At 37.8% G+C, this 24,935-nt stretch overlaps 1 protein-coding gene across 4 annotated transcripts in view; it reads left to right on the top strand.

Annotated features, from left to right (window-relative positions):
* The first annotated feature begins 8,354 nt into the window (after window positions 1–8,354).
* Window positions 8,355–24,935, top strand: part of CD36 (CD36 molecule (CD36 blood group)) — a 30,677-nt gene continuing 14,096 nt past the window's right edge. The window contains exons 1-3 of one of the 4 annotated variants that reach the window (XM_085083639.1): window positions 8,355–8,452; window positions 16,477–16,707; window positions 24,265–24,425. In XM_085083639.1, the coding sequence (XP_084939765.1) occupies window positions 16,588–16,707; window positions 24,265–24,425 (281 nt within the window). In that variant the 5' untranslated portion in view covers window positions 8,355–8,452; window positions 16,477–16,587. Of the gene's footprint in view, window positions 8,453–12,628; window positions 12,780–16,473; window positions 16,708–24,264; window positions 24,426–24,935 lie in introns of those variants that run through there. The other 3 variants (XM_085083621.1, XM_085083647.1, XM_085083631.1) reach the window with 3 other exon arrangements.

Raw genomic sequence — 24,935 nt, 5'->3', positions numbered from 1 at the left:
AGGAAGTACACCACTTTGCAGTTTCTAAGCTCAGACTAACTTTTAACCTGTGAATGCGTATAGAAACTGTATGGTGGTTTTTTTTTTCATTTTTTATTCATGACTTTACTAGTGTCTTTGTTGACAAAAAAGCAGGCAGAACACAACTTTTAAGTGCTCTAATCTTGATAAACTCTTTAAAAGAATTTGTCACGTCATATTCGTCATGTCAGAGACTGAACCATTGAACTTTTCATGAACTATTTTAATTTTTCTGTTAGAAAATAGTCCTGCTATCCCACTGTTTTACCTGAAGTATCAATTACTCATGTAATGCACAGCATAACATTGTTGTAGTTTCTGAAAAGGAATGTGACATACAGCAGTATCTCCCATTTTTTCATTTTATTAGGGAAGTGTTATGACAGACATAAATGTCAAATATTTGTTATCGTAATATTTCTTCATTAATAGCACTTAGCATTGCATGGTCTGTCTATGTTAGTATGCTCCTTGCTAAATGTTAATAGTGAACTAATTTATATCTCAGTCACTAATTGATTTGACTCATAAATGTTTAATTCATGAGATGGCTCCATTATGTGCCTCTAAAACCACTTGAAGCAAACCACTGGAATTCCATCTACACTCCATGAAGCTTAAGGTTTCATGCATTGGAAGCACACAGTGTTTGAGAAGTTTTAATTGTTAATCAATTGTGTATTAAATTAATTTTTACTAATTGCAACATGGTGGAATAAAGAACATTAAAATAAATGAGAATAAAAAATTAATGAATTAGATAGAATATGACAATTTATACTGTGATTATTTAATGAAGGGTCATGTGAGCTCTTTGAAATGTGATGAAATTCACCCTGAGCAAAACCCAGGGACAATGCTCATAGGCTGCTTAAATTCTAGCTGTTGTATCAAGTCTCACTAAATACAGTCACTTCTTCAGGGCTAAACCCTTTCCACAGTAAGTAAACCCCAAAATCTAATAAATCTGAATTACAAAATGAGTATGCGAACAAGTTGGATAAAGCTTATAGTATAATTTTCTTTCTGGTCCCTTCTAAAGGTTTGGGAATTTTAGTAGGAGATATTTCTGAAATCATTAAATTCCTTTGAAATCTTTCGAATCACTGGACACATGCCCAATGTATAATATGAATTAAACGTGAAGTATTGAAGTGTTATTTACAAAAGGGATAGCTGCAAAAGTGGGAATCTCTTTGCGGATGAATTTGATCATAAGAAAAGGAAGATTACACAGAAATACAGTAGCCACATCAAAAAGATCTGTAGTACCTAGAAAGCACCTCACTTCTAGCAGTGCACTGTGCATGGCAACCTGCCAAAGAAATAGGTCTGTATTACCTCTCCAGGTGAGGAACCTGGAAGGTATGAAAAGTATGCTCTGCAAGGAATCACAACACAATTTCAAAGGTAGGCACGAGTCCTCCCAGCCACATGCATTTGAGTGAGACACACATGGAATTTTCCAAAGAAAAGGTGGTATTTTGCAGGGTGCTTGCATGGTGGAAAATGGCAATAGGCAAGGTTGCAAGAGGCAAAAAAAGCTCAGCTACCCACTAAGTTTCAGGATAGACTCTTTGATATTGAAATAAGGCACCAGCATGCATGTCCATATGTGCATGCAAGCATGTGTAAAGTATTTAGTTGGTCAAAAATGGCGTATTATTGACCTCAGACAGGAGGGCCTTCACATTTTACTTGGTCAAAGGAAAGTAAAATATCCACAGGGAAACATGTCCTCATGTTTACTATTCAAGAAAACATCTTCTCACAAGCCTCACCAGCTCACGAGTCAACATATGCCTGTCATGCCAATATGAAAATTCCTCTCATTACATGCAGATAAAGAATCAAAATACCAGGTTCTGCTGGGTCTAAAAGTCTTTTAGCATGTTTTTCACAAGCCCAGTGGATGGAAGCTGTCTGCCATGAAAGCTGTTGGGAAGCTGTGAAAAAACCTCTAATCTGCAGTTGTTTCTGTCTCCTTTAAGGACATTTGTACATGTTCCTTGAATGTGCATACAGACTGTATTTAGGCATGTGTGCATTAAACACATTGAACACACATTAAACAGGCACATTAAACCACAGTCAGAGGCATTGGAGGCATCTGACAAATATCAGCTGATAGATGTCCCTGGTGTTTGTTTGACCAAGATACTGGAATGTTCTCTTGGGTACACAGACTCTGGAAAATACAATGTTCAGTAAGACCTAGAATGTGTAATTGTTGTTAAAACAATCTCATGTGCAGAAGTACAGCAGAAAAAAGCTTCCCCATTGCATGAATGTGCAATGCTGAAATCAGCACGCAAAACTTTTAGGTTTGGTCTAGATTTATGCTCTGAGAAGAGGTGGGCAGAGAGCCTGGTAGTGAGACTTGGGGAAAGAAGTCTGAGTTAGAATCACCGAGCAAGAAAAGAATCGTGAAAGAGAGTGGTGAAAAACTAACCAGAAAACCACTAATAGAGCAGAGAGCAACGTGGAAGAAATGGTTGCCAGAAGCTGGAGGGACTGAGCTTTTTATGTGTCTGCAATCCTATGGCTGCTGCTACCCAGAAAGTCTTGGGAGTGTCCTGCTGAATCCTCTCCAGTACCATTTTGAGCATCTGATATGTGACTGTTGTTACTTTTTGCCTAAAACAGAGAAGCCTGACTATAATTATACAGAGGGTGTGTGCTTTGCCACAAACATGCCTGGGGTGTTTCATGCTGTGACGACATGTTTACAATTCTGTAATCTTTATCCTATATAATTTTAAGGACTTTTTTTTTTTTTTAAATGCTAAACACTAACGAGTGCCCTGACTTCTGAAATCATAAGTGGATGAAGGATACATCCCATTTCCTTTCTAGCTGTTGTGGGGTGGAAGGAAGGGCACAGCACTGGTTTTGGTAGCCCACTATGCCTGCTTTGCCACTGAACCAGCCTGACACTGCTTTGAGAAAGCTGAGCTGTTCCCAACCTCAGCTCAGATCCTCTCCCAGTTCTGGTGCAGGTAAGAGGGGGATAAAATTTACTTTTCTTTTCTTTTCTGGCATGTCTGCTTCTCTGTGTATGGTTGAAGCTGTTCAGTCTTAATTTTCTTAGGAGTGGGCGGACTTCAAAAAGATTGCTGAATGACAGCTGGGCAGAAAATAGATAATGGGTAGAAATATTGTGGGCTTTACTGCTCTGAAGGTTTAGGAAGGAACACAAACAAGAATATAGTATTGTTACCAATCTCAAATTATCATTTATAATTAGCCTTTTCAGATAAGACTTGTCTGTGTACCAAAGAACACTGATAAATGGGGCTTTCATTAGCAACCAGCTTTTTGATTAATTGATGGTGTGAGAAGGTTATATAACAGAACTTCATGCAGAGGGAGAAGATGAGAACTAGAAGAAAGAAAAATGTATCAAGGGAGATTGGGGAAAAATAAATGTTAATGCCAAGGAGCAAGGACAGACTTGATGGAAAGCAGTACATTCTGGAAAAGTGGGAAAAAACCCTAGAGGATAATCCAAGGGGGGAGGAGACAGACTAGGGGAGATGTTTCGTTGAGGAGTGACTGCTGAGATGATAGGGTAGAAGGTGAGCAATTTACACAGAGCTGGAGGAGGGAGGAGATTCTTGGAGGAGGAAACAGGGGTAAAAGGAAGCACATGCAGAAAGGAAGGCAGAAGTCTGGCAACAAGCTGGAGGCTGCAGCTGTGAAAACCACACAGGAAGCAATCAACAGGACTCCAAGAAGACCAAAGGTAGAACAACAGCATTTACATAAGAGGATAGGTCAGAAAATATCCAGATTAATGCAAATTTCAAGAATATTTTTTATTCCTACCTTTCCCTTGTCACTTGATTTTCTGACTGTAGAGAAGTGGAACTTTCATAGAAAGCCAGGTGTAGAGGTTCATGCCATTGAGTGCCTCTTGAGTTAGCACATGTGGGAGTTTTATAGCTCCTGTCATAATGACTGGCCTCCAGGGTCCTGATAATCCTCTGAGACAGCTTTTATCATAATAATGAATGCACTTGGCAGACAGGCTGATAACTGTTGCTGTTTGCTGTAACTTTCTGGAAGGAGGTGCCTCCTTAGGCTGTTCAAACTAAAAAAAAAAAATACAGTGCTTAAAACTTAATAATTTAATAATTTTAGAAAGTATCACCCCTGCTGTGATAGAAGGATTTAGCAAAGATCCACAAAGACTGGCAGAGGAAGCAATAGCCCTGCCACTTGGCTCAAATGTTCATTTAGACAACCAAATTCTGAACCATAATCTGTGGAAATTGTTAGAAAGTGTCCCATGAATTTGAACAGCTGTACTCTCAGCTGGGATCCCTCACCCCGACCTGTCTCTGTGCTTTGTGTAAATAAATACAATAAGCCCAAATCTGAAGAGTTATCTCTAATATGACACATATTACCTGGCTTCCAGTACTTTGTGAGGATTAACTGGGATTAGACTGTGTTTGCAAAGAGTTACTGCAAAGTCAATTAAACTTGCTCTGGATTGGCAGCAGGGACCTGACACATTGCCTGCAAGCGCTGGGCCATTCCAGAGGGCAAAGGGATCAGAGGCAGAGGCTGGTCCTGAAAGGATTTCTTAGAGCTGGTCTGCCTTGTAAAGCAGAAGTGTGAGAGGGTATTATCTTGGGCTTATCTTGGGCTCAGAGGTTTCATAATTCCTTATCACTTGAGACAGTTTAGCTACAAGGGAGTTTAAAAGGTCTGTGCAACTTTCTGTTTTTCTTTGTGGTTGATGCAAGATCAACTGTCTGGTAGGGCACTGGGCAGCAGGGCTGCTTAGGGCTGCTAAAGCAACTTTTTATTTTTCTGTGAATAAGGAGGTGGCTTTGCAGTTCCTCGTGACAAGAGTTGTGAGAGCAGCTCTCCCTCCACTCAGGTATGTGACCCTGCTCCTGGGCTAGAGGCAGATTCTGAGCACACAGCTGGATATTGCATACATTTCTTCTAAGTGTATTATTGCATCCTGTAACTCGCAAAATGCTCCTAACTGCTAGTTATTGAAAGCAAATAGAGATGAAATTCAGCCTCTATTTCCTGACTGTTTATAACTCCAAGAAAAGTCCATTCACTAAAATGTACAAAGACTAAAAGTACTAGTAATTAAATTATTTCACTTGCATTATTTCACTTGATAAGATTGTATAGATTGCTAATATTTCACTGTAAATTGCAATTAAAAATAAATATATTGAAAATTTAACTGCAGCAAGTATGGTAATAATTTGCCTGTGAATCATTATCTTATGTATAAAAGTCTATTATAGAAGCAAATACATACATATGTTATAAAAAATATGAACAGAGATATCAAGTTTATGGCTGCATAGATTTAATAACTATGATAAAAAAGAACATATTAAAGATACTGTATTATTAATAATTATGGGAATTACGTCATTATTAATTAGAGGTAAAAGCATCTAATTGCATTTCTGTGTAGTTTTAAAATTATAATTTGTGTGCAGTAAATATGCTGATGTAACATATATTTTTTATATGGAAGTCCTGAGGTCAATTCAATAAACATAGCATAATCATATGCTATTTTTGTGATTTATTTTCTGAACAATTGACACAATAGCTATATTTACTCAGTGATTTTTTTTTTTAACTTGGCAAAAATATTTTACTCATTAAAAAATGTGTAGTCTGTAGCTGCTTAGTTTTGGGGTTTTTTTTTCTGCCCTCAAGTGAGACTTCAAAAGCATTTATATGATTGGCACAACCAGGAAAATTATCAGAAATGTAAGGGTTAAATTACTGTCGTTTGGAACAAATTTTTTTTAACTGGTAGTTATATGCATATTTCTGTAACATGTTTTCATCTGGAAGAATAAGGCCATATCTTAGGATTGAAATTACATGATATGAGAAGTTCCGGGTATCTATTAGTTCCTTCATTCATGTACTGCTAGTGCACAGAAATCACTGCTAGTACTTTTTTCTACTGCTCTGTTCTTCATAGCTGTTAATATTTCTCAATACACAGTGATATTACACAATTTTTCATAATCTCTTTAGATGTTCAGCTGTTGCCAAGGTATCTCCTGTGGCAAGGGTAATTTTATTTTTCAGTTTTGGGATTTTGGTTTTTTTGTCTGTGTGTGAATTATGTTTGATTCTTTTATTGTGTTAATTAAAGATCTCCTCCAAAAACATGAAAAAAGGAAAAAAAGATCCTTTTTCTTTAACATGAACAAAAGAGAAGCACATTAGCTCTTGGAATAAAGAAGAGTAAAATCATCCTTTGCTATAAGAAAATTTGTATAATGAATTTAATGTCTAATAAAATATTTTAACTAAAGCCTAGCTCACCAGATCAATAGGAAAAGGCTTCAATAGGTGAGGAACTCCACAGCACATGGGGCACATGTTCTTGACAGGACCTGAGTGTTGCTTCCTCACCCAGAGGGGTAGAAAGACCCAATGTACACCTCCAGTGCAAGCTTTTCTGAGAATGTGCCCATCAGCTTCATGCTGCCTCTGCCACAGTCCCTGAGATCTCTCCTGGAGGGAGAAAGCTTATTCAGGAAGGGCTTTGGCCTGGATCAATTCTTGAGAGGATTTGTTATGTCTTCCTTTTGATGGAAAACACATCTGGATGGCAAAGGCCTGGATCCTCTGGTGCTATTCCAGCCACCAGTTCTGGTTCCCAAAGTGGGGATGGCAGCTGCCCCAGGACGTGGGGTAGCTTCAGCCAAGCTTCCTTCTCATGCTGGTCTGATGAGGAGCAGGGCTTTTCCTAGCAGTAAGCTCATGGTTTGGCTTTGGATGAAGCCCCAGGAAAGATCGTCTCTATGTTGCTCAGACCAAGGCCATGTCTCCAGGTCTGGAACATGTAAACTGAAAGATAAGGGTGTCAATCATTTGACAGATCTTCAGTACTTGAGAAGCCACCAAGATGTTGACCTTAAACTGAGTTCTTCACAACTGGAAAAATCCCCTGTATTATGTTGTTCCTAATTATTACACAGACAAAATTACAGTGTAGCTAGTAGGATAAACTAACATGAGGACTACCCAGTCATTCTTCAAAACCACTGACATTGCCTGGGATGATTCATTATGGTGACTGTTTCTCAGCTAGGTATTGCACTAGTGAAAGACTTTACAATTACTCCATCATTCTGTGACTTCTGATCTAAGAAGAGTTTTGCAAGAAGTGGAATATATCCAAGTAGGGACGAGGTTTATTAAATTTCTCCTGACTTTCAGAAGATGTTTGCTTTAAAATTTTTGTCTCCTACAATTGGAGCCTCTTCTCTGTGCCCTCCTTGTGATGTCTAAGATATTTTTTTTGGTCAATAGAGTTGCCTAATTAAATTTCAGGGCCTCACCCACATCAAATGTCATAGGCCCGGGTGAGTAACAAAGATTAGGAGGAAGAATCTGCTACTCCAGGACACCCAAGAAATTAAGAAAGCCAGCCCAACAATAATAGAATTCTAAACACTGATGACCACCAGGCCATCCAAGATAGGAAGCCAGCTCAACACAACTCAGAAATAGTCAAATACTAAACACTGAATATATTATATAGGCAGAACATATAAAAGACAACAGCATATGAAGAGTCCTTATCTTTTCTACTTGGTGTGATAGCTTTGTGGATTTACCACCCAACACCCGTCTTTGTGCAAATATGGAATAACAAAGCCCTTGGCTCTGTGTGTGATTGGCTCACTGCACACCAGGTGATGAATCCTGATTTTTGGGACAACACTTAGGTTTCATTGAGAAGTCTTTAGGTTTAATAGACCAACCCAGCCCTTTCAGTAAGATTTTTATAGCTCTTCACTCTTCCAGGCTTGCAAGAAGTTTATGTTATAATATTACAGTTTCTGCGTTGGATTCTGTTGTAGTAAACTCCTTTCTGTCTATATTCTGAGTTACTCTCACATGAACCCACAGGAGTGGAAGAATCAAGGTCTGCTCCATCCCTGCTGCTCTTGGGCTGTCTTCACCTAATCCCCCTGCTAAAACCACTTGAAAACAAAATTTAAAAGTGAGTTTGAGGACTGAGAAAGGCAGCAGTTTATGCATGCCACAATCAGTGAAGAAGAGCTCAGAAGCAATATTTCCAGGTAAAAAACCTGAAGCAACTACTGCGTTTTCCATCACCAATTTTCCCCTTAAAGAACCTCGTTACAGTTTGAGAGGAACTCATCAGTGACAGGAGCCAAATATATCACACTGTTTCCACTGTACTGCTGCCAAGTTGGCTTGAGGCACTGGTATTTTAGGATGTTTTTCCATATCGTCAGGACACGTCCAGAACCACAAGGGACAGCACCTTGGGTCCTACCACTTAACAGAGCTGGGAAAGCTACAGCTGGGAGTCTCTAGTGGGTAATGAAGGAGCTGCACAGCAGCTTGGAAAGAGCCTTCCAAGTTCATTATTTCAAGGAGAAATAAGGTATTAATACATGTTGGGGAGGATCTTTTTTCAGGAGGTTGAAAAATACTTGATGAGTGGTTGGAGTATGACTCAGGGCATGCACTGGCAAGCCTTGAAGACCAACACACCTGCAGTAAAATCTGTGATGTGAGCTGGGCAAAGAAATGCTATACCATGTCTGCAATCTTTATCCAAACTTTCCACTAATGCCAGGTGGTAAACATTTTGAAGTTTTCTTCTTGAATTTTCTTCTTTTGTCACAACTTGTTTGCATTTAGCAGAATCTTGTTTAGCTGTTCTGGTACTGTCAGTATGATGTGGAGAGGAAATGAAAGACCTTTTGGGGGAGTTCGAGTGGACTTGTTCCAACATTAACCTTCTAATCCTTAGATGTCTAACCTAAGTCAGTTGTTTAGATGCTTTGCAGTCAAAGGGCAGGCATCAGTATCTCTAAAAGATATGCACTCCCTGGAAGTGTTCAAAAATCAGTAGCTGTAGCACTTTGTGTTATGGTTTAATACACGTGGTGGTACTTTGTCAAAAGTTGGACTTTATGATCTTGGAGGTCATTTCCAACCCTAATGATTGAACAGTTCTATGATTCTATATATTCTTGCCTAAGATAAGATTAAAAGTACTTGGGATGAGTTAAGTTCATTCATCTCTTGTGAGAGGAAAGGAAACCAATTAGTCTCCCTTAGGCCAGATGCCTGATTTTAGCTGGATAAGTTTATTGGTAACAAGTATTTGTAATTAAATTAAACAACAAAAAATATCTAATATGAAACTCTGCCTTTCTTTTTAGGGCCTTATAGATAAGATAGTAAAAGGAAAACTGAAACAACTAAAATACCTTTGTGTTTCCTTCTTTTTATGTGAGATGACCAGACTTATAGAACTCTGGTCTGTCCCGTGGCTTTTGGAATATGAGGTGGTACAAATACACTGTGAGAGTAGATGAAACATAAATAACAAACATGAAAGTCAGGAGCAATATTAGTTCTGTATTATTCTTTTATAACGTGTGTGTTATATATTCATGTTCTTTATGTGCAATACCTGAAGATAGGCCATGTTCACTCTAGGAGAGGTTCTTGTGCAGTGGAGGTGAAATAAATTGTTGAGGCTGGTCTGAGTGGATATCTTATGTGCTGCTTCTTGTGTATTATGTGATGAGGTGGTATAGAGGTTTTAATTTCCTTAGGATATCAGATTACCTTTCATGAATTCAAAATTTCTCTCTCTAGGAAGTAATACCTTGTTGTATCTCCAGTACACACAGAGGCAGAAGTCTCACCCAGCTATTAACATATTGCACATTTTCCTTTTTCTTCTCTAGATGATTAATTTTTATTGTTCTCCTCCTTAGCAGAACTAAGTGCACATGGGTAAACATGAAGGTGTTGAATCAGAACAAGCTGATTTGGGAATAGGAGGCACACTTTTTTTTTTTTTTTTTTTTTTAAGTGTGGGGTTTGGGGTTTTTTTTTTTGGCGGGGAGGGTTTAATGATTCAATCTTTCACTACTGAGCAAGGTACAACCCATCCTGTGGGAGTCTTCCACTTCCTGTGAAGAAGCCAGAGGGCCACTGAGTGGTGACAACAGGATTTTCAGTAGAGACAATAGGATTTTCAGTAGAAGCCCCATAAGATGATGCTAATAGAGTAACCTGGATAAACAATAAATTTGTGCTTTTATTTAAGGAGGTAAACATACTTCCTCCCACCTTTGTCTCAAAACCAGGGAGAGTACCCAAAAGCTTATAGAAAATCACGTTTTGGATGCTGAAAATACTAACCTCATGTTCTGCCCCAAGGACTGGTACTTTACCTAAAAACTAGAAATTAGAAATTATATTTTGTTGGGGTTTTTTTAATAGTTAATGTCCTTAAAAAGTTCAGAGGGTGCAAAACCACAGACAGGACTTTCCTGGATCTTTCTAGTTTGCTTCCTAACATCATCGAACATATGCTAACTTTTCCACATCTGAAAAAGAATTCATGTTAACACTACTTTTTATAAGCTTTGTGACATGCAGTTGAAGAAAAACTCTGAGGGTAATGACTGTGGAAACACAGGAACATAGATTCATGCTGTGGTATTCTGTACAGCAAAGAATTCCCACAGGAATGTGGGAATGTTTATGTAATCATCTTGAAAATTCAAATTATATGTACCATAAAGATATGTCATATTGTGATGAAATGTATCTCAATGTAAAAAAAAAAAAAAAAAAAAAAAGAGAGACATACACTATTTAAGAATCTCAGGGTGTATAGGAAAGCACCAGAAAAAAGTGTTTTCCAAAAGGCCCCACTATGTGATATCTATAAAAGCCACAAATAACAGTCATCTCTTCAGCATTTTCTTGTCAGCAGTAGGTTTACTCCAGAAAATATGGGTAGACTTTATTTGGAGATAATAACAGCATTTCTCTTTTTCTGCTTCCTGCAGTTTTCTGTGTTCTTGAAGCATGTGAGTATCATTTCCCCTATTTCTCATTTTTGACAACTTTTCCTTGTGGGGCAGTTTGTCTGTTGTTGCACCACTGGGGACTCCAATGAAGTACACAACTGTTTGTTTTTTGTGTCCTTCCTCTGTTGCTGTGTGCATGTGCTTTCTCCTCTACAACCTCTGAACCCTGAAATGAAGCCAGAGAACACAGGCCCATTAAATACTTATGGTTTTCTTCAGTCTGTTTTAAAGAAATAGAAATTACTGACATCCAGAAGTTCACAGCTTCTCTCTCAGCTTCCCATCCTTATTGCTGGTTTCTGCAGTTGACCCAAGCAGTCCTCATTTCAGTGCCAAGCACTACTGCTGGAAGGGATTTTGCTTGCACAGGGTGATAGTAGGATATTGTAAATCGTAACATTAAGTGATACAACTCAGCATGTATATGTTGAAAAGTGATCATTACATTGACATTAGATTCCAACAAAAAACCCCAGTAGATATTTTCCTCATTGCATGCTGACTCCCATAGGCTGCAAAAAGAAAATGAGCATGGTGGGAACATCTCCACAGGCAGCAGTGAAGGAGGGAGGATCCCAAACAAGAGCATCCTCAGGAGACCATCATATTAGGACATGCCCAATAGAAACCATAATATTCATAAAAGTAGTGGATGGCAAGAATAGTGTGGAGGACTGCTTAACTTTTAGCAGTTAAACATCCCTCTTTAATTAGAAAGTGGAGGAAAACCAATTTTCATCACTTTTCAAGGATGAGAAGCTGGAGTTATTCAGGGTAACAAACTTGCCCTGGCAGTGAGCCTTGAACTGAAAACTGCCCAATTGGTTGTACTCAAAGGACCAGACTTGTCTTGCCTTCACTACCAGGAGATAAAAACCTCAAATTAACTATTTTTCATCCACTTTAGATTTAACTGGCAGAAGTAGATTAGAAAAAGGCAGATTCTTCCACAAAAGCTTAACTTCCAAGTAGAGCAATATAAAATAACAGAACAGCAGTCAGTCAAAACACATAGCAAGCACTAAACCTGTGAATTGCAGACTATTCAGTGCTACACCCTGAAAGTCTGGACCTAAGAATCTATTTTTAGGAATATTTTCTCTCTAATAATCAAGCCAAATAAGTCACTTCCTCTTGCTGCTGCCAGAAGAATCTTTTAAAACAATCCATTCATTGAAATAAAGAGGTATTTATAAAATATTCTCAAAAGCTTGCTAAACTGTTTATTATTTAGTAGTAGACACTGTGGTGGTGTAACACATTGGTAGACAGGGATGTCAGTGTAAAAATAAATATTTATAGATACATTCAGAAAAGTAAGCTTCTGGGATGATGTTCATTGAACTTCCAGTAAATTAGGAAGAGCCTAATAACTTTGCAAGGAAACATTGTAATCTAATATCTGGAAAAAAAAAACCCCTTTAAAAATATTCTGTAATTTCCTAGTTTTTATTACTTGAAAATACACTGTCAAGATGGGTAAAATACAAACATGCAGATATGAAAGAAGAAGTGACCATGAACCAAATAAGTAAGTTACCCTTTTGTCTCCTTGACCTTTGACTCACTTGGATCAAAATTTGAAAAAGATTGCAGTTGCTAAGTATATTACCACGAGATGTAGGTAGTGGCTTTTAGTCAGACTGTAAAAATAACCCCCTCCCCCAGCACCAATACAACTTAACTTTTTCTTCTGGCAAAAAGATAAAGAGGGAACTGACGTCTCCTGGAATATATAAACACTCCCTGTCAGTTCACAGCTTATGTGCTTGGCGGGGAGATTTAGCTGCTTGTCTGCTGGTAACTTGATGCAAGTCATGTGTTAAGTACTTGTGTGTTCAGCTGAAAAATCAGTTGCCCTTATTCAAGGTGAGTCATATGATACAACATTTAAAATCAGAGGGTTTTCCTCAGGAATATTTTTAAGATAGTTGGGTGGAAGCTCTTGGAAATATTTATTTTTAATGAAAGATAAAATGGAAGAATTTTGCAAAGCTGCTTGCAAGAAAAAGTAACATTTTAGATGGCTTAGTGAAATGCTTTGTTATTATGATAACAATGGTGTTTTATGTTCAGTATTGCTGGCTTTCCCAACTGCATTCTGTCTTTTGATATTTAATATTCTTTAAACTACAGTTCTGGAGTAATGTGAATTTATAAAAAAATGCATCTTTTAAAGTCATATTTCTATTGCATATAATCAAATCATATTACGTATTGCAATTAAAAAACTTGAAACTATAATTTCATAGTTTGGGTTTTATAAGGACTTGCTAAAGCTGGCATGTACAGAAGCCCAAATTAAGAAGTGAAGACAAAAATTTAGTGACATTTTGTATCTCTCCTCCTATGCAGTTGCTTATAAATTGTCTTTCAGAGATTTGAATGGACCATTTTAATTGTCTAATTAATACTAGTTAATTAGTTATACTAATAAATAATTATTCTCCTAAGGACCTTTGAAACAATATTAAAAATTACATACCCAGCATTCTAGAAAGGGGTGAATAATCTTATTAATCCTGTAGTCAAATCTAAATTTAAATGATACTATGACCATATCTAACTTTGTTGTGGTACTTTCTATTCTGTTTAAGGTATATAATTTTCACTTGAATATGTATTCCCATAAAGTGAATTCTTATGGAAATTTCTACCTTAATCTTCCTATTTTAAATGCAGCTCTGATAGATGAGAATAGTGTGTTGGCTTCTATGTAAAATTGAGTGTTATGGTGTGAATGCTCTTCATTGCAGTTGTGTAATGGATAATTTGAATTGCATAAATTGGGATGTCTAGACTGCTATTACATTGTGTTTGGTAGGGAAAGGTTGAATATTTTTCAATTTGCAGAACTTGGACCATGCACAAGTTTTTAGCTGTCACTTTCTCTCTAGCTGTTTATTGCTAGTGTTCATGAGAGATGCCTAGTGTGCCTAAAACAAAATAAAATCATTGCAAAAGCTTGTAGAAAATTAGATGGAAATGTAGTTTGGTGGAAAGTGTATTACCGCTGAATTTTAAAAGCTTCAGTATATAAGTCAAGAAAAAAAGTCTGATGATGTCTAAACAACCTCCTTAAACACTTCTGAGAGAACTAAATTCCATTTTAAATTTTAAAATGTGTGTTTCCACACTGGAAAAGAAATCCGCTGGTATTGGGGGAAGAATCAAGTGGAGATGGGTATTTTTCAGAATTTGATTTAATTGAGAATGTCTGCTTTTCCTTAGATTTGCTACAATGTGTAACATGAATCAGATTTTCAAATCCCCACACCAACTATCCAATTAATTGCCTATTACTGTTCTGTCTTTGCCAAACTAAAGATCCTGATCTGAGCCTAGCTGCAGTGATGCAACATTCAGTCCAGTGATTTATCACTTAAAAGTTCTTCAAGACAAGTAAATGTCTAACTTCAGTTTGCTTTGAAATTCGCAGTTAAACACATTATGCATCCATCCACTGCATCAAAGAGCTTTTAATGACTGGGTGGTTTTATAATTCAGTTAAGTCAACTTTCAGTTATCTTTGTGAAGAATGCAACGAAATGTATGAAAAGTTTGAGAAAGTTGGTTTTTTTTAGTGTTACCCTTATGATGAGTTTCTACTGCTAAAAAAGCACAGAGTAACAGAGCTGGTAGACAGCAAAGCAACCCAGTAAATCTGCAGTTCAAATGAGTTGTACCACCTCTAGTAGAAAAGCTATGTTTAAGGGTGTAGAGAGACTCTTCTCAGTCCCTCGTGAGTGTCAAAATCTTCAGACAAACGTGGCTTCTTTCTAGGTCCCTTTTATGTGTAGGAAAAACAATCAAAGGGTGAAGCTTTGGAGTGGGAACCACATGGAATGAGCTGGTGGCAGGTGGATGGACAGGCTGACTTTTATAGTAAGGATATTTTTCTGAGATTGCAGTCTTTTGGTCATTCTGCTTGCAAATATCCAAGGAGAAATTCTTAACATACTAAACGATCTGGAATGTACAGAAATAGAACCTTGTAAAAGGTGAGGGAGCCATAGCCTGCAGCTAGTTCACCTGCAGGCACAAGTGGGTGTCCAGTGCAGTTCAAGGGAGGTGTCTGGTGCCAGTAAAGATGTGACATAACTGAGTTTGGGTTGACAAGGGGGGACACATCACTGGCCTGCTGGCCATGGTACCTAATCTGCTAGTGTATGTTTTAAGTCCTTTTTGTTACAAAGGGATCATATAACTAATTACAAAAATACAACACCCGCTATTCCTACAGCTGCTTTGTGATTTAGAAACTCATGCAGTCCTTTCAGTTCTTTGGTCCTAATGAGCAAACACGTTGGTTGTTCTTCCACTTCATCCTTCTGTTTCCCTTCTCTCTGTGTTTGGCCTTGAATGAGTAATTAAATCTTAACTTAAACCTGCTTTAAAATTGATTTAGAGATGTTCACAACATGTTAACAAACAGAAATTGGTAAGAATAAAAAGGACATGGACATCCATTCAGTGACATCTAAAACAGAAAAGAGCAGATTTGCTGTTAACTGGAGGTCTAAAGCAAATAACCAACTTGCAAATTCTGTGGATGTGATTAATTCATGACCAAGAATAAATTGCAAATTAGGCATCTCTTTGTCTCTGTTATTCATAAACAATAAAAAAATCAGGAAAAAAAATCCCTATATGTTTTTCCATTTCAGCACTGGTATAATTCTGATTTTCTTTACAACCTCTTTCACTAGGGGCCAGTTCTTAAGATACATTAACACATATTACTAGCAACTCTTACTTTCCAGTGAGTAATCACAGACATTTTTCTTCTGAGACTGAATAATCTTGAAATTTATAGGTATTACATCTTTCAAAGATCATGCTCTAGACACTTTAAAACCCTCTGGTGCTCTGTAAGGCAGTTGGGATTGATGAAATTAGCTGGTGGCAGGAATACAGCTCTAAAAGAAAAATCCAGTCACCCCTGTCATGAAGTTGCTAAAAGAAGTTTTATCTCCAGTAGAGGACTGTGGCCTGATAGAGATCTGGAAAGAGGCTTCTTGTGGGTGCCTCCGTTTAAAAGCTGCCTTTCCCAATGAGGTGCTGATGGACCTTGAGTTTCTCACTAATGTAAGGCAGGAACAGCCTGGGGAGCTCAAGCCAGGGTAGTGTAGCTCCTGGTTTTGCCTGAAGTGGGAGCCATGGGCCTGGCAGGCTGAGAGAAGAGCAGATCTGTCTATAGCCTCCCTCTTTGGCACAGGGAGATTGCAGAGGTGTCTCCATCAGGAAGAATGTCAGATGAGTAATAACAATTTCAGCTTGCCCTAATGCAACAGAGCCAAAAAAAACACAAACAAACAAACAAAAAAACAAACCCCTAATGAAAAAATTTTATCAGGCTGTTTAGGGAACAGGAATGAAGAAAGATAATCATAGGTAATAACCAATTAGCTTGCCAGAAGTAGCTGCAACTTTTTTTTTTTTTTTGCCACTGGCTGGCCACTGGCGGGCTGTTTTTGACTTGTTATCTTCCTACCCGCTTCATCTCGTGTACTTTGTACTTTGAGCTCTGGAATTTGATTTTTGTTCACTTTCTGCTTATTACCAGCTTCTCTGAGGAAGATCAGTGAGTGTGCTTGGACCAAGAAGTGAGGAAAAACCACCAAGCCTCACAGCAAAGATATTTGTACATTGTCTACCTGTACCCTGACCGAAAGGAATGGGCTGTAACACAAACTGTGGGCTCCTTGCTGGGGCCATCATCGGTGCTGTGCTGGCTATCTTTGGAGGAGTTCTAATACCAGTTGGAGATCAACTTATAGGCAAAGCAGTAAAAAAGGTACTTTTTTTTTTTTTTTTTTCCAGGACATATGGTTTGTGGCTATTGGCTAGTTGTTATTTTTAAATCTTGTGTTCTGATTCTGCTTATTTCCCTTTTTTTTTTCTTTATTAAAGATAGTTTTTTATTATAGATGTGATCCAAACTTCCCTGGGAATATATGCAACAGCAATACTTTTTAAAATATATGAATTATATTGCCACATTCACTAGTTTACTCTCTCTCATGCTTCACAATAGATGCTAAAATATTGTGGTTTCAGTATGCAATTTAAAAGTAAGTGGGTTTTATTTTTGTTATATTTATTATTGTTTCTGGTTTCTTTATCTTTTCCTTTATTTATTTTTTTTCTTACTTTATTACTTCATGCACTTGTATGTAAATACTACAAATAATCCTAACAGTCTTCTGCTGCAGAATCTAGTCCTACACTTCATGTATTCAGCTCACATTCTGTAATTGTGTGGTCCAAGTCAGTGTTCTCCACATGACTGGAGGACCTAATCAAACTCATCTCCCATTTTGAGTGTGAGGGTTAATTGAAGTAGAATGTTTAGACCTGGCAGACACATTCTTTTTTCCTGCTTTTTATATGATTTTATGTCCCTAAAATCTAGTTTTGTCTGTAAAGAAGACAGAAAGAAATTAATTAGTTAGAACTTTGGTGGAGAGGGTACGTAACTGGGTGTATAAATCATGGAGTAATCTGGAATGGAAACCCTGGTGTGTCCACTATGGTGAGAAGAATTCTCCTTGGGGTCACTGCAGCCTAGGTTGGTTCTCTGGGAGTTACAAATCTGAAAATCGTAAGATCTTTGGCTATTGCTTAGTCCTACTGTTGATCTGCTGTGGTGCTGAAGTCTGTGGATATCTTGGAGACACTTTTCCAAAGGCTCTTCTGGAAGAGTAGCTTCAGCTCAATAGCTGTTGAAGTCAATTGAGGTGGATACATGAACTGTCAGAAAATGTTGAACTGTCTGATTCTGCCTGGATTATAGTGTCTCTTCTAAAAAAAATTGAAAAAAATATCTTCTGTAAAATATCTTAATTTTTTCAGGTAACTCACTGAAAACCAACCTGTAGAGGAATTTTCCAACTGTCAGTGTTTTTTTCAAGAGTTTTTAAGGTTTATAGAGAAAAAAAAATCTCATTAGATAATGTCTCAACCACCTTGCAACATTTTACAAAAAAGTCATACTCTCTATATTTGCAAATAATTTTAATTGTCTGCCATATTGAGGAAATGACAGGTTTTCTAGAAAGCACATAAATTTAAAAATGTATATCTCTTTATATTGAACACTGACTTTAAGTTAACCCCAAGTGTTGTCTGATGCCATTAAGTATTTTGAGAGCAAATTACAAATATTAGCAGTGTTATGTGTTCATTCATTTACTAACTAATGAACCAGTTATACAGCATGGTTTGCAAATGTCTGCATGTTCAATTATACCTGCATGAGTCCTTAGTGGTAAAGCATTAGAGTGAGTAATTTCCCCCTCAGCCTCTTTTTAATTTTCTGCATTGTGATCATGTTTCAGATGCTTGGACATATTTCCAGGCAGCTTGTTTGATGTATATATAAAAAAAATTGTACTGGTAATCACATAAAACATAAAAGAGTAAATTTGTAGAGGCTTTATTTACTTAAGTAAATGGGTACATTTTTTCCTAAGCAGAAGTCATACCAGACTATTGTTTTTCTATTTAGCATGCTGACTATTCAATGACACCATAAGGCTCTTGAGACAATTCCTTTTCAGACAGGATGTGCCAAGGTACAATAGCTGAAATAAGTGATCAGTTCAGCACATGCTCCAAAGGAACTTGAATTTAACTAATTTTGATTTTGCTCTGTTCATAAAAGGTTTATTAAGAAAAACAAATTTGTTATTCCCTGCAGTTATATTTAAGATAAATGTAGAGTTGACTGAGAAGGAAACAGGTCTTCTGAGCAGAGCATACTCAAAGTACATTTTTTTTCTGAAATATTACACTTTTGGAAATGTAATTTTTACAGAAAATCTTTGGTAGAAACAGATCTGTTTAAACGACAGGTTTGTTTGGAATCCCTCAAGAATAGTGGCCCTAGGACAGGAAAAAAACAGAGTGAGATGTTCTTTAAGATATGGCGTGTAAACGTTTATATGTAACTTCCTGCTTAGGGAAGTGGCATAGCCACCGGCCATGGAAGTGTACAAAAAATCAGTGGATATAGCACTTCAAGATATGGTTTACTGAGCATTGCAGTCAAAGTTTGGACTGGATGATCTTGGAGGTCTTTTCCAACCTTACTGAATTTATGTTATTTCCATTTCTACCCATATGAGGCAAAATCTAAAATGTCCTTACCCACTGGGTGAAAACAAAACTCAAAATGCCATACTTCCAATGAAAGGTAACAACAGTTTCCGATACAACCAGTAAAGGCAAAATCTTGTCTTAGATCCTGCACTGTCAAAGCTTGAAGAGAGATCCCTAGGTTTTCCTCTGGCTATTCTACCTCAGAGCAAATCCCAATTCTTTGCATAAGCTGACAGCATGGTAGGAAGACCAATTCTGTATTTTTGGAGGAAATGAAAGTTGCTATCAAATGTTATTGCTGGATTAGAAAAACAAATATTGAATAGTTTTAAGACACTTCATACTGTAACAAGACAAATTGCCCTGAATCAACTTGTTACCGAGGTCTAGTCAAATAACATTAATGTCAATTTACCCCCAAGCAAGTCCAGCTGAACATCTTAGCATCTCCCAAGGAACTTTAACTTCAAAAATCAATGCAATCAATAGTTCTTTTTATCCTTTTCTGCTAGCAGCAGAAGCCTAAGTATGCTTCTCTTAAGCTTCCCTTAAGCACACATCTTTACACTTTACCAGCCTCATTTCTCCTTTATTGCAGTCATTGAGAGATTAGCCACAGTAAACACTGCAGGATGTATTTTCCTGGAAGGCTGCAAACTGTTTTTGAAGCAAAGAGAAAGCATCTGCAAGTGTAGAGAAAATCCCAGGTGCCCTTAGAAACTGGACAGAGATTCTGTTGGCTGTTATCTCCTCCTGTGCTCCACCCTTGAGCAGCCCAGGAGTGGACAACCCAAACAAAGTCCATGTAACATAAAACATCCAGATGTCACCTCTTCATGTGTTCCAGTTTATTATCAGACATCTGTGCTTCAAATCACAGCACATAGCGATGTTTTCTACCCCCACAATGCTTTACAAGTGTCTCAGAACCTTTTTTTTTTGATAAACTGTTTCAATTCCAACCTCCAGCAGGGGCAGAATTTAAAATAAATTGTCATTATATATATTTTTTTCTGAATACTTTTCAAGGCTCTTTAAAGAAGCTGTCACTTGAGGAGCACACTGAAAATGACACCAACAGCAGCAGCAGCAGCATCTTGGCAGGGATCCACTGAAGGAGATTAGGGCTAAACTATGTCAGCTCTGACACTATTCATGGAAAGGTGCCTTTGATTTCAGGACCAAAGGGCAAAAGTCCAGTCCTAATTTCTCCAAACACTGAATCTATCCAGAGGGGAGAGAATTTTGTATGAATGTCTCAGGGGTTTAGAAAACTGGCCTTGGTAGAGTTATGAGTGAAACATGGAAGTTTCAGAGTTCTTTACAGAAAAATGCTTTGCTTGAGATTATCAAAATATACCTTTTTAATGGACTCTACACATTTCAGTTGCACATTATCATGTCTGTTGTCATTATTACTGGATATAATAATGTGTAAAAAAATGGAAACGTGTATTCAAAACAACAAAGCATAAAGATTTTATCTGATATTGTTGGAAAAAGGTATTTTGATATGGCTCAATTTCTACTTTTTGCCTTTCCCTCCTTAAAACAATATTATCTTTTTAGGCAAAATTGCCATCGCTTCAGTTTTGAATTATTTTCCTAGCTGGGTTTAACCACTCAAAGCTATTGGTAGTGGATTCATTTGTCAGAAAAAATTTATTCCTACTTCTGTAAGATCTGCTTTCTACCTGAGTGCATGAGCTCAGGACTTTAATAGAATCCACATAATAATATGTAATATATTGAATTCCTGATGAATTGATAATACAGAGTCGTGTATGATTTGCCACAATGCTTCAGTGCTGCACTGGGTTATTCTCAGTTATTTTTAGAAATATGACTTTCAATTTCAGCTATTATTATATTTATTTGTCTGTCTCTGTACATATCTGTGATCTATGATTGGCCAGATTTTATCTCCTCAGCTATCAGAGGCATCAGAAACACTTCTAATTTAAAATTGGTTTTGTGACATTCATATGCCATCTCTTTATAAAAACTAATGAAGCTAAAGCAACTGCTGAACACAAGTAATCTAACCACACATATTCCTGCATTATCACTTTTAAGCTTTATTGGCTCCCTTAATTTTTTATTGTCAAGGACTGAAAAAGGAAAAAAGGTTAGGAGCCAACAAAGCCTGAATAGAAAGGCTAATAATAAGCTAATAATCCTCACTTATAAAGTAATAAAAGTCATTCTTCCATCTGCAAACTGGAAGATTATTTGCTTTTTTTGAGCTATACTTTTTCAGTTTCACAGAATTGTACTGTCCTGTTTATGTGGGCAGCCCAACATACACATAGCACAATTTTGTTACAGCCTAAACTGTTCATAGCATTTCTCAGTTCCCAGAAAATGGCATCTTTTGTCCATCTGGCCAGATCTTTGGCAAGATGGAAACTTTGTCTTAAATTTTGTATTTCTTCATCAGAAATCATAATGGCTGAAGTTACTGCAAATCAACGAAGCACAGCAAGCTTCTACTGCTGACTGCTCAGCATTTCTTAAAATTATGTATTGCTAGTTGACCCACCTCTAGTGGAAGCAATATTGGCAGAAACAAAAAGGGTCAAAGTTCCTGCTGGTTTCACTCAATGTTGCGCAGTTAGGTCATGGTATGAGTTTGGCTGTGTAGCAATTGCATTTGTGTAGCCACTTTTGCTGACAGTAGGTTAACTATTGTGTAAGGTATTAGAGCTGATGCAGATGGACTAGGGAGTTGAGAAGTGTTTTGCACTATCAGTTGCACATTAGTTTCCAAAATTACTCCACCTTTCTTAACATCTAAAGCAGAGCAGTATTCATAGGGAAATATATAACTGCCCAGCCATAGAGAGGGATAATGTTTAAGGATGGATCACCAATGATCAAACAGCAAAAACAAAGGGCTTGCTGCTGTGAGGGTATTAGTTTTATTAAATGAAGACATTAATAAGACAGAGCTCTAGATTTTATTCCTCTTTAACCCACCATTTGTACTCTCAAAGTATGTGACAGAGAATCACACACACTTCCTTTGTGGGAGAAATGTTGTTAACAATGATGGCTAAATGCCACTTAAAATAATGGTCTTGTTATCTTCCTTCCCCCTCCTTATTTTGTCTTGCTGCTTCCCATGTTCTAACGCTGGTTCCCTCTACACAGACCCCTGAGCCAAATAGCTGAGTGGTAGAAAGGTAACACAGAAAGTTTAAAAAAAAAAAAAATTATATCCCTCCTGTCTGGGAGCTCCTTGAAGAATAAGAGCTGGTGCAAAGGAAGAGGGAGTCACATAGACCAGGAGCTGTGGACTGTGGGAGCCAGCTTGTCCCTTTGGGCTGCAGCACTGCCAGCTTGAAGCATCCCCCAGAGTGTCCACAGTTGCATTAGCACATAGTGAATATTGGACTGCAAAGCCACACTTTGTGACCTGGCAGAGTGCAGTGGCAGAGCTGAAATATCATTCTGCACTGCTCCAACCCCTGGCAAAGGGCTATAAGGGGAAGGGGAATGGATGGATGGGAAGACTTTTAAAATGTAGGTAACACCACTTTAAGATCTGTTAAATAGATCTATTGTCACAAGGTTGAAACTTGTCTATTCATCTATATGCCTGAGTATTGTCTTCTAGAGAGATTACTTTGTCTTCTTGGCCACGCAGCTGCTAAAAATTTAACCATTTCCCCACTCCAGTTACACAATAGAGGTCGAATCCTGGGATCTGTCCCTGTCACAGGACAGTGCTGAGTACAGACCACAGGCAGACTCTGGGCAGACTGAGTTGTACCTTTTATATCAGCCTGTTCCTCCCAGATTCCTGGAGCAATTCTCTGTGAGAGCTGGGAAGGTGACTTCTGAATCGTTTAATCTTTTCCCTGTTCATCCAGGAGTTGGTCTGCCCCGTTCTGGGCCACAGCTGGGGTAGTCCTTGACCCGGTGAGGTTCGAGAGCAAGGCCTCCAGGCGATAACACACTTGCTGCAGCGAGGTTTCCTTCCCCTCTCACACAAAAGCTCATAAATTACAGCAAATGCTCAGGCAGCAAGCCCAGTGCTCTACACCACCAGCAAGGCGTTTGCAACTCCACCACACAAAGAGGTTTTTCACGGACAGACTCCTGACTGTCTTACAACTTCTCCAAGAAGTGATATTTGCTTCCAACTGCAGAAATTGTTAACTGGAAGTATTTGTTTTGTTAGATGGTGACTGCTAAGTGAACTTTAGAGGCACAAACTTAAACTAGAAAGAATATCCAGCAACTTTTGATTTAAAATGTCTTTCATTGCTATCTAGAGGAATTAGAGCCTTTTAATTTCTGGACTTTATGAGTTGTGCAAATTAGCTAATTTATCTTCAATCACTCTAATAAAGAAAAGCATCCTTTATGTTGGAGACAGGCAGTCTAGTTTTTTCTTCTCAACAAAAACTTTTATCAATTTTTACCACCAAGGGGAAAAATTACATTATCCCAAGGCTTTGGGAAAATCCTGTAGAAGAGACCTGACATAGACCAGGCAAAGCAGGCATTCCACTGACTATACAGGTGACATACTTTTAAACTCTCCTTCTCACTGTGCAGTCCTGAGGACTGAATTGCCATTTACCATATGGCGCATTTGAGTGGTGCAGACTTAAAGCTGTTGATTCCTCTAGAGTGGTTCCTGATGTACTCTTTTGTCCTTTCTTCCCTAGATCTGATGTTATCAGAGTAGAGAGATTTCTTAGAAAGTCTCAGTTTTGGTGACAACAATTTTCTGTCAAAGAAACAGTCCTTCAAGGGTACTGTGTGACTTCTCTGGGTGAAAATTATCTAGAGCCTGAATAATGCTCAGACATTATATCTCATTTCCTCCCTTGGGCTTTTTGCAATGTATGAAAAGTAGTTTATGGATTCTATAATCAGCTGGGTATCATTCAGTCATCAATGAGTTTCCCTTTATAAATATTCAGTGGTTTTGGCAGGTGTTTGAGAATGAAGGCAATGCTCCACCACAACAACAGGAAAGCTTTGCTACCAGCTACATCAGCAATTGTATCAGCTTTGTGGTCACTTGTTTTAGGGGAATTCACTTTTGCTCTCACTGAGCAGGAATGTCAAGCTGCCTTCAGGTGTTGGCCAGCTGGGCTGTACACCTCATACTGATGATGAAATGGTGTTTTTTTCTCTTTGCTTTGGAATCTTTGACGATCATCTAAAAAAGAAAATGCCACTTCTCTCTGGTTTCTTTTGTGGTTAATTTTGGCTTTGGTTGTTGTAATTTCAGGAAGCTGTCATTGTCAATGGTACCGCTGCTTATCAGAATTGGGTTGTGCCAGGAAGCTCAGTTTACAGGGAATTTTGGATTTTCAATGTGTTAAATCCTTCAGACGTTATAGATGAAGGGGCTCAACCAAAATTTGAACAAAGAGGACCTTACACATACAGGTAAGAAAAAACCCTTTAATATGTGAGATCATATCAGACGTTTTGCTGAAGTCAGAGAAAGTTCTGATGAGATAAAATTTATTTTTGAAATTCCAGCATCACACTTTAATTAGACTGGACAAAAATGGATAAATTGCAGCTACACACAGCAGTGCCAAATATTTTCATGATTGTGTCTAACATAAGGAAAACATAAATAGAAATAGGTAATTGGATGTGGAGCTGCTTGCTCCTGTGAAAACCAATCATTCATTTCCACCATATCACAGAGGCAGTTGCTTTCCTTCCTGTCAGTTTTCACCAGCTTTATAATAGGAGAAAATATGCCAGATGCCCTAAAACCAAGAGATTATTTTATCATCCATGCTTCACTCATTTTAATAATGTAATTTGGGTTTTTTTTCTTTATGATGTTTTTAATCAATAGCTTTTTTTCAAATTTTCCTTGGAAAAGTATTCCTATTTCTGAGTGTACTAGCTAGGACCTAGATTCAGTCCTCCCACATTTAA

Source organism: Lichenostomus cassidix, chromosome 1Aa, assembly GCF_008360975.1.
Source record: "Lichenostomus cassidix isolate B80296 chromosome 1Aa, HeHo_3.0, whole genome shotgun sequence".
Taxonomy (NCBI): Eukaryota; Metazoa; Chordata; class Aves; order Passeriformes; family Meliphagidae; genus Lichenostomus; species Lichenostomus cassidix.
This window is presented reverse-complemented; position numbering and strand designations above follow the sequence as displayed.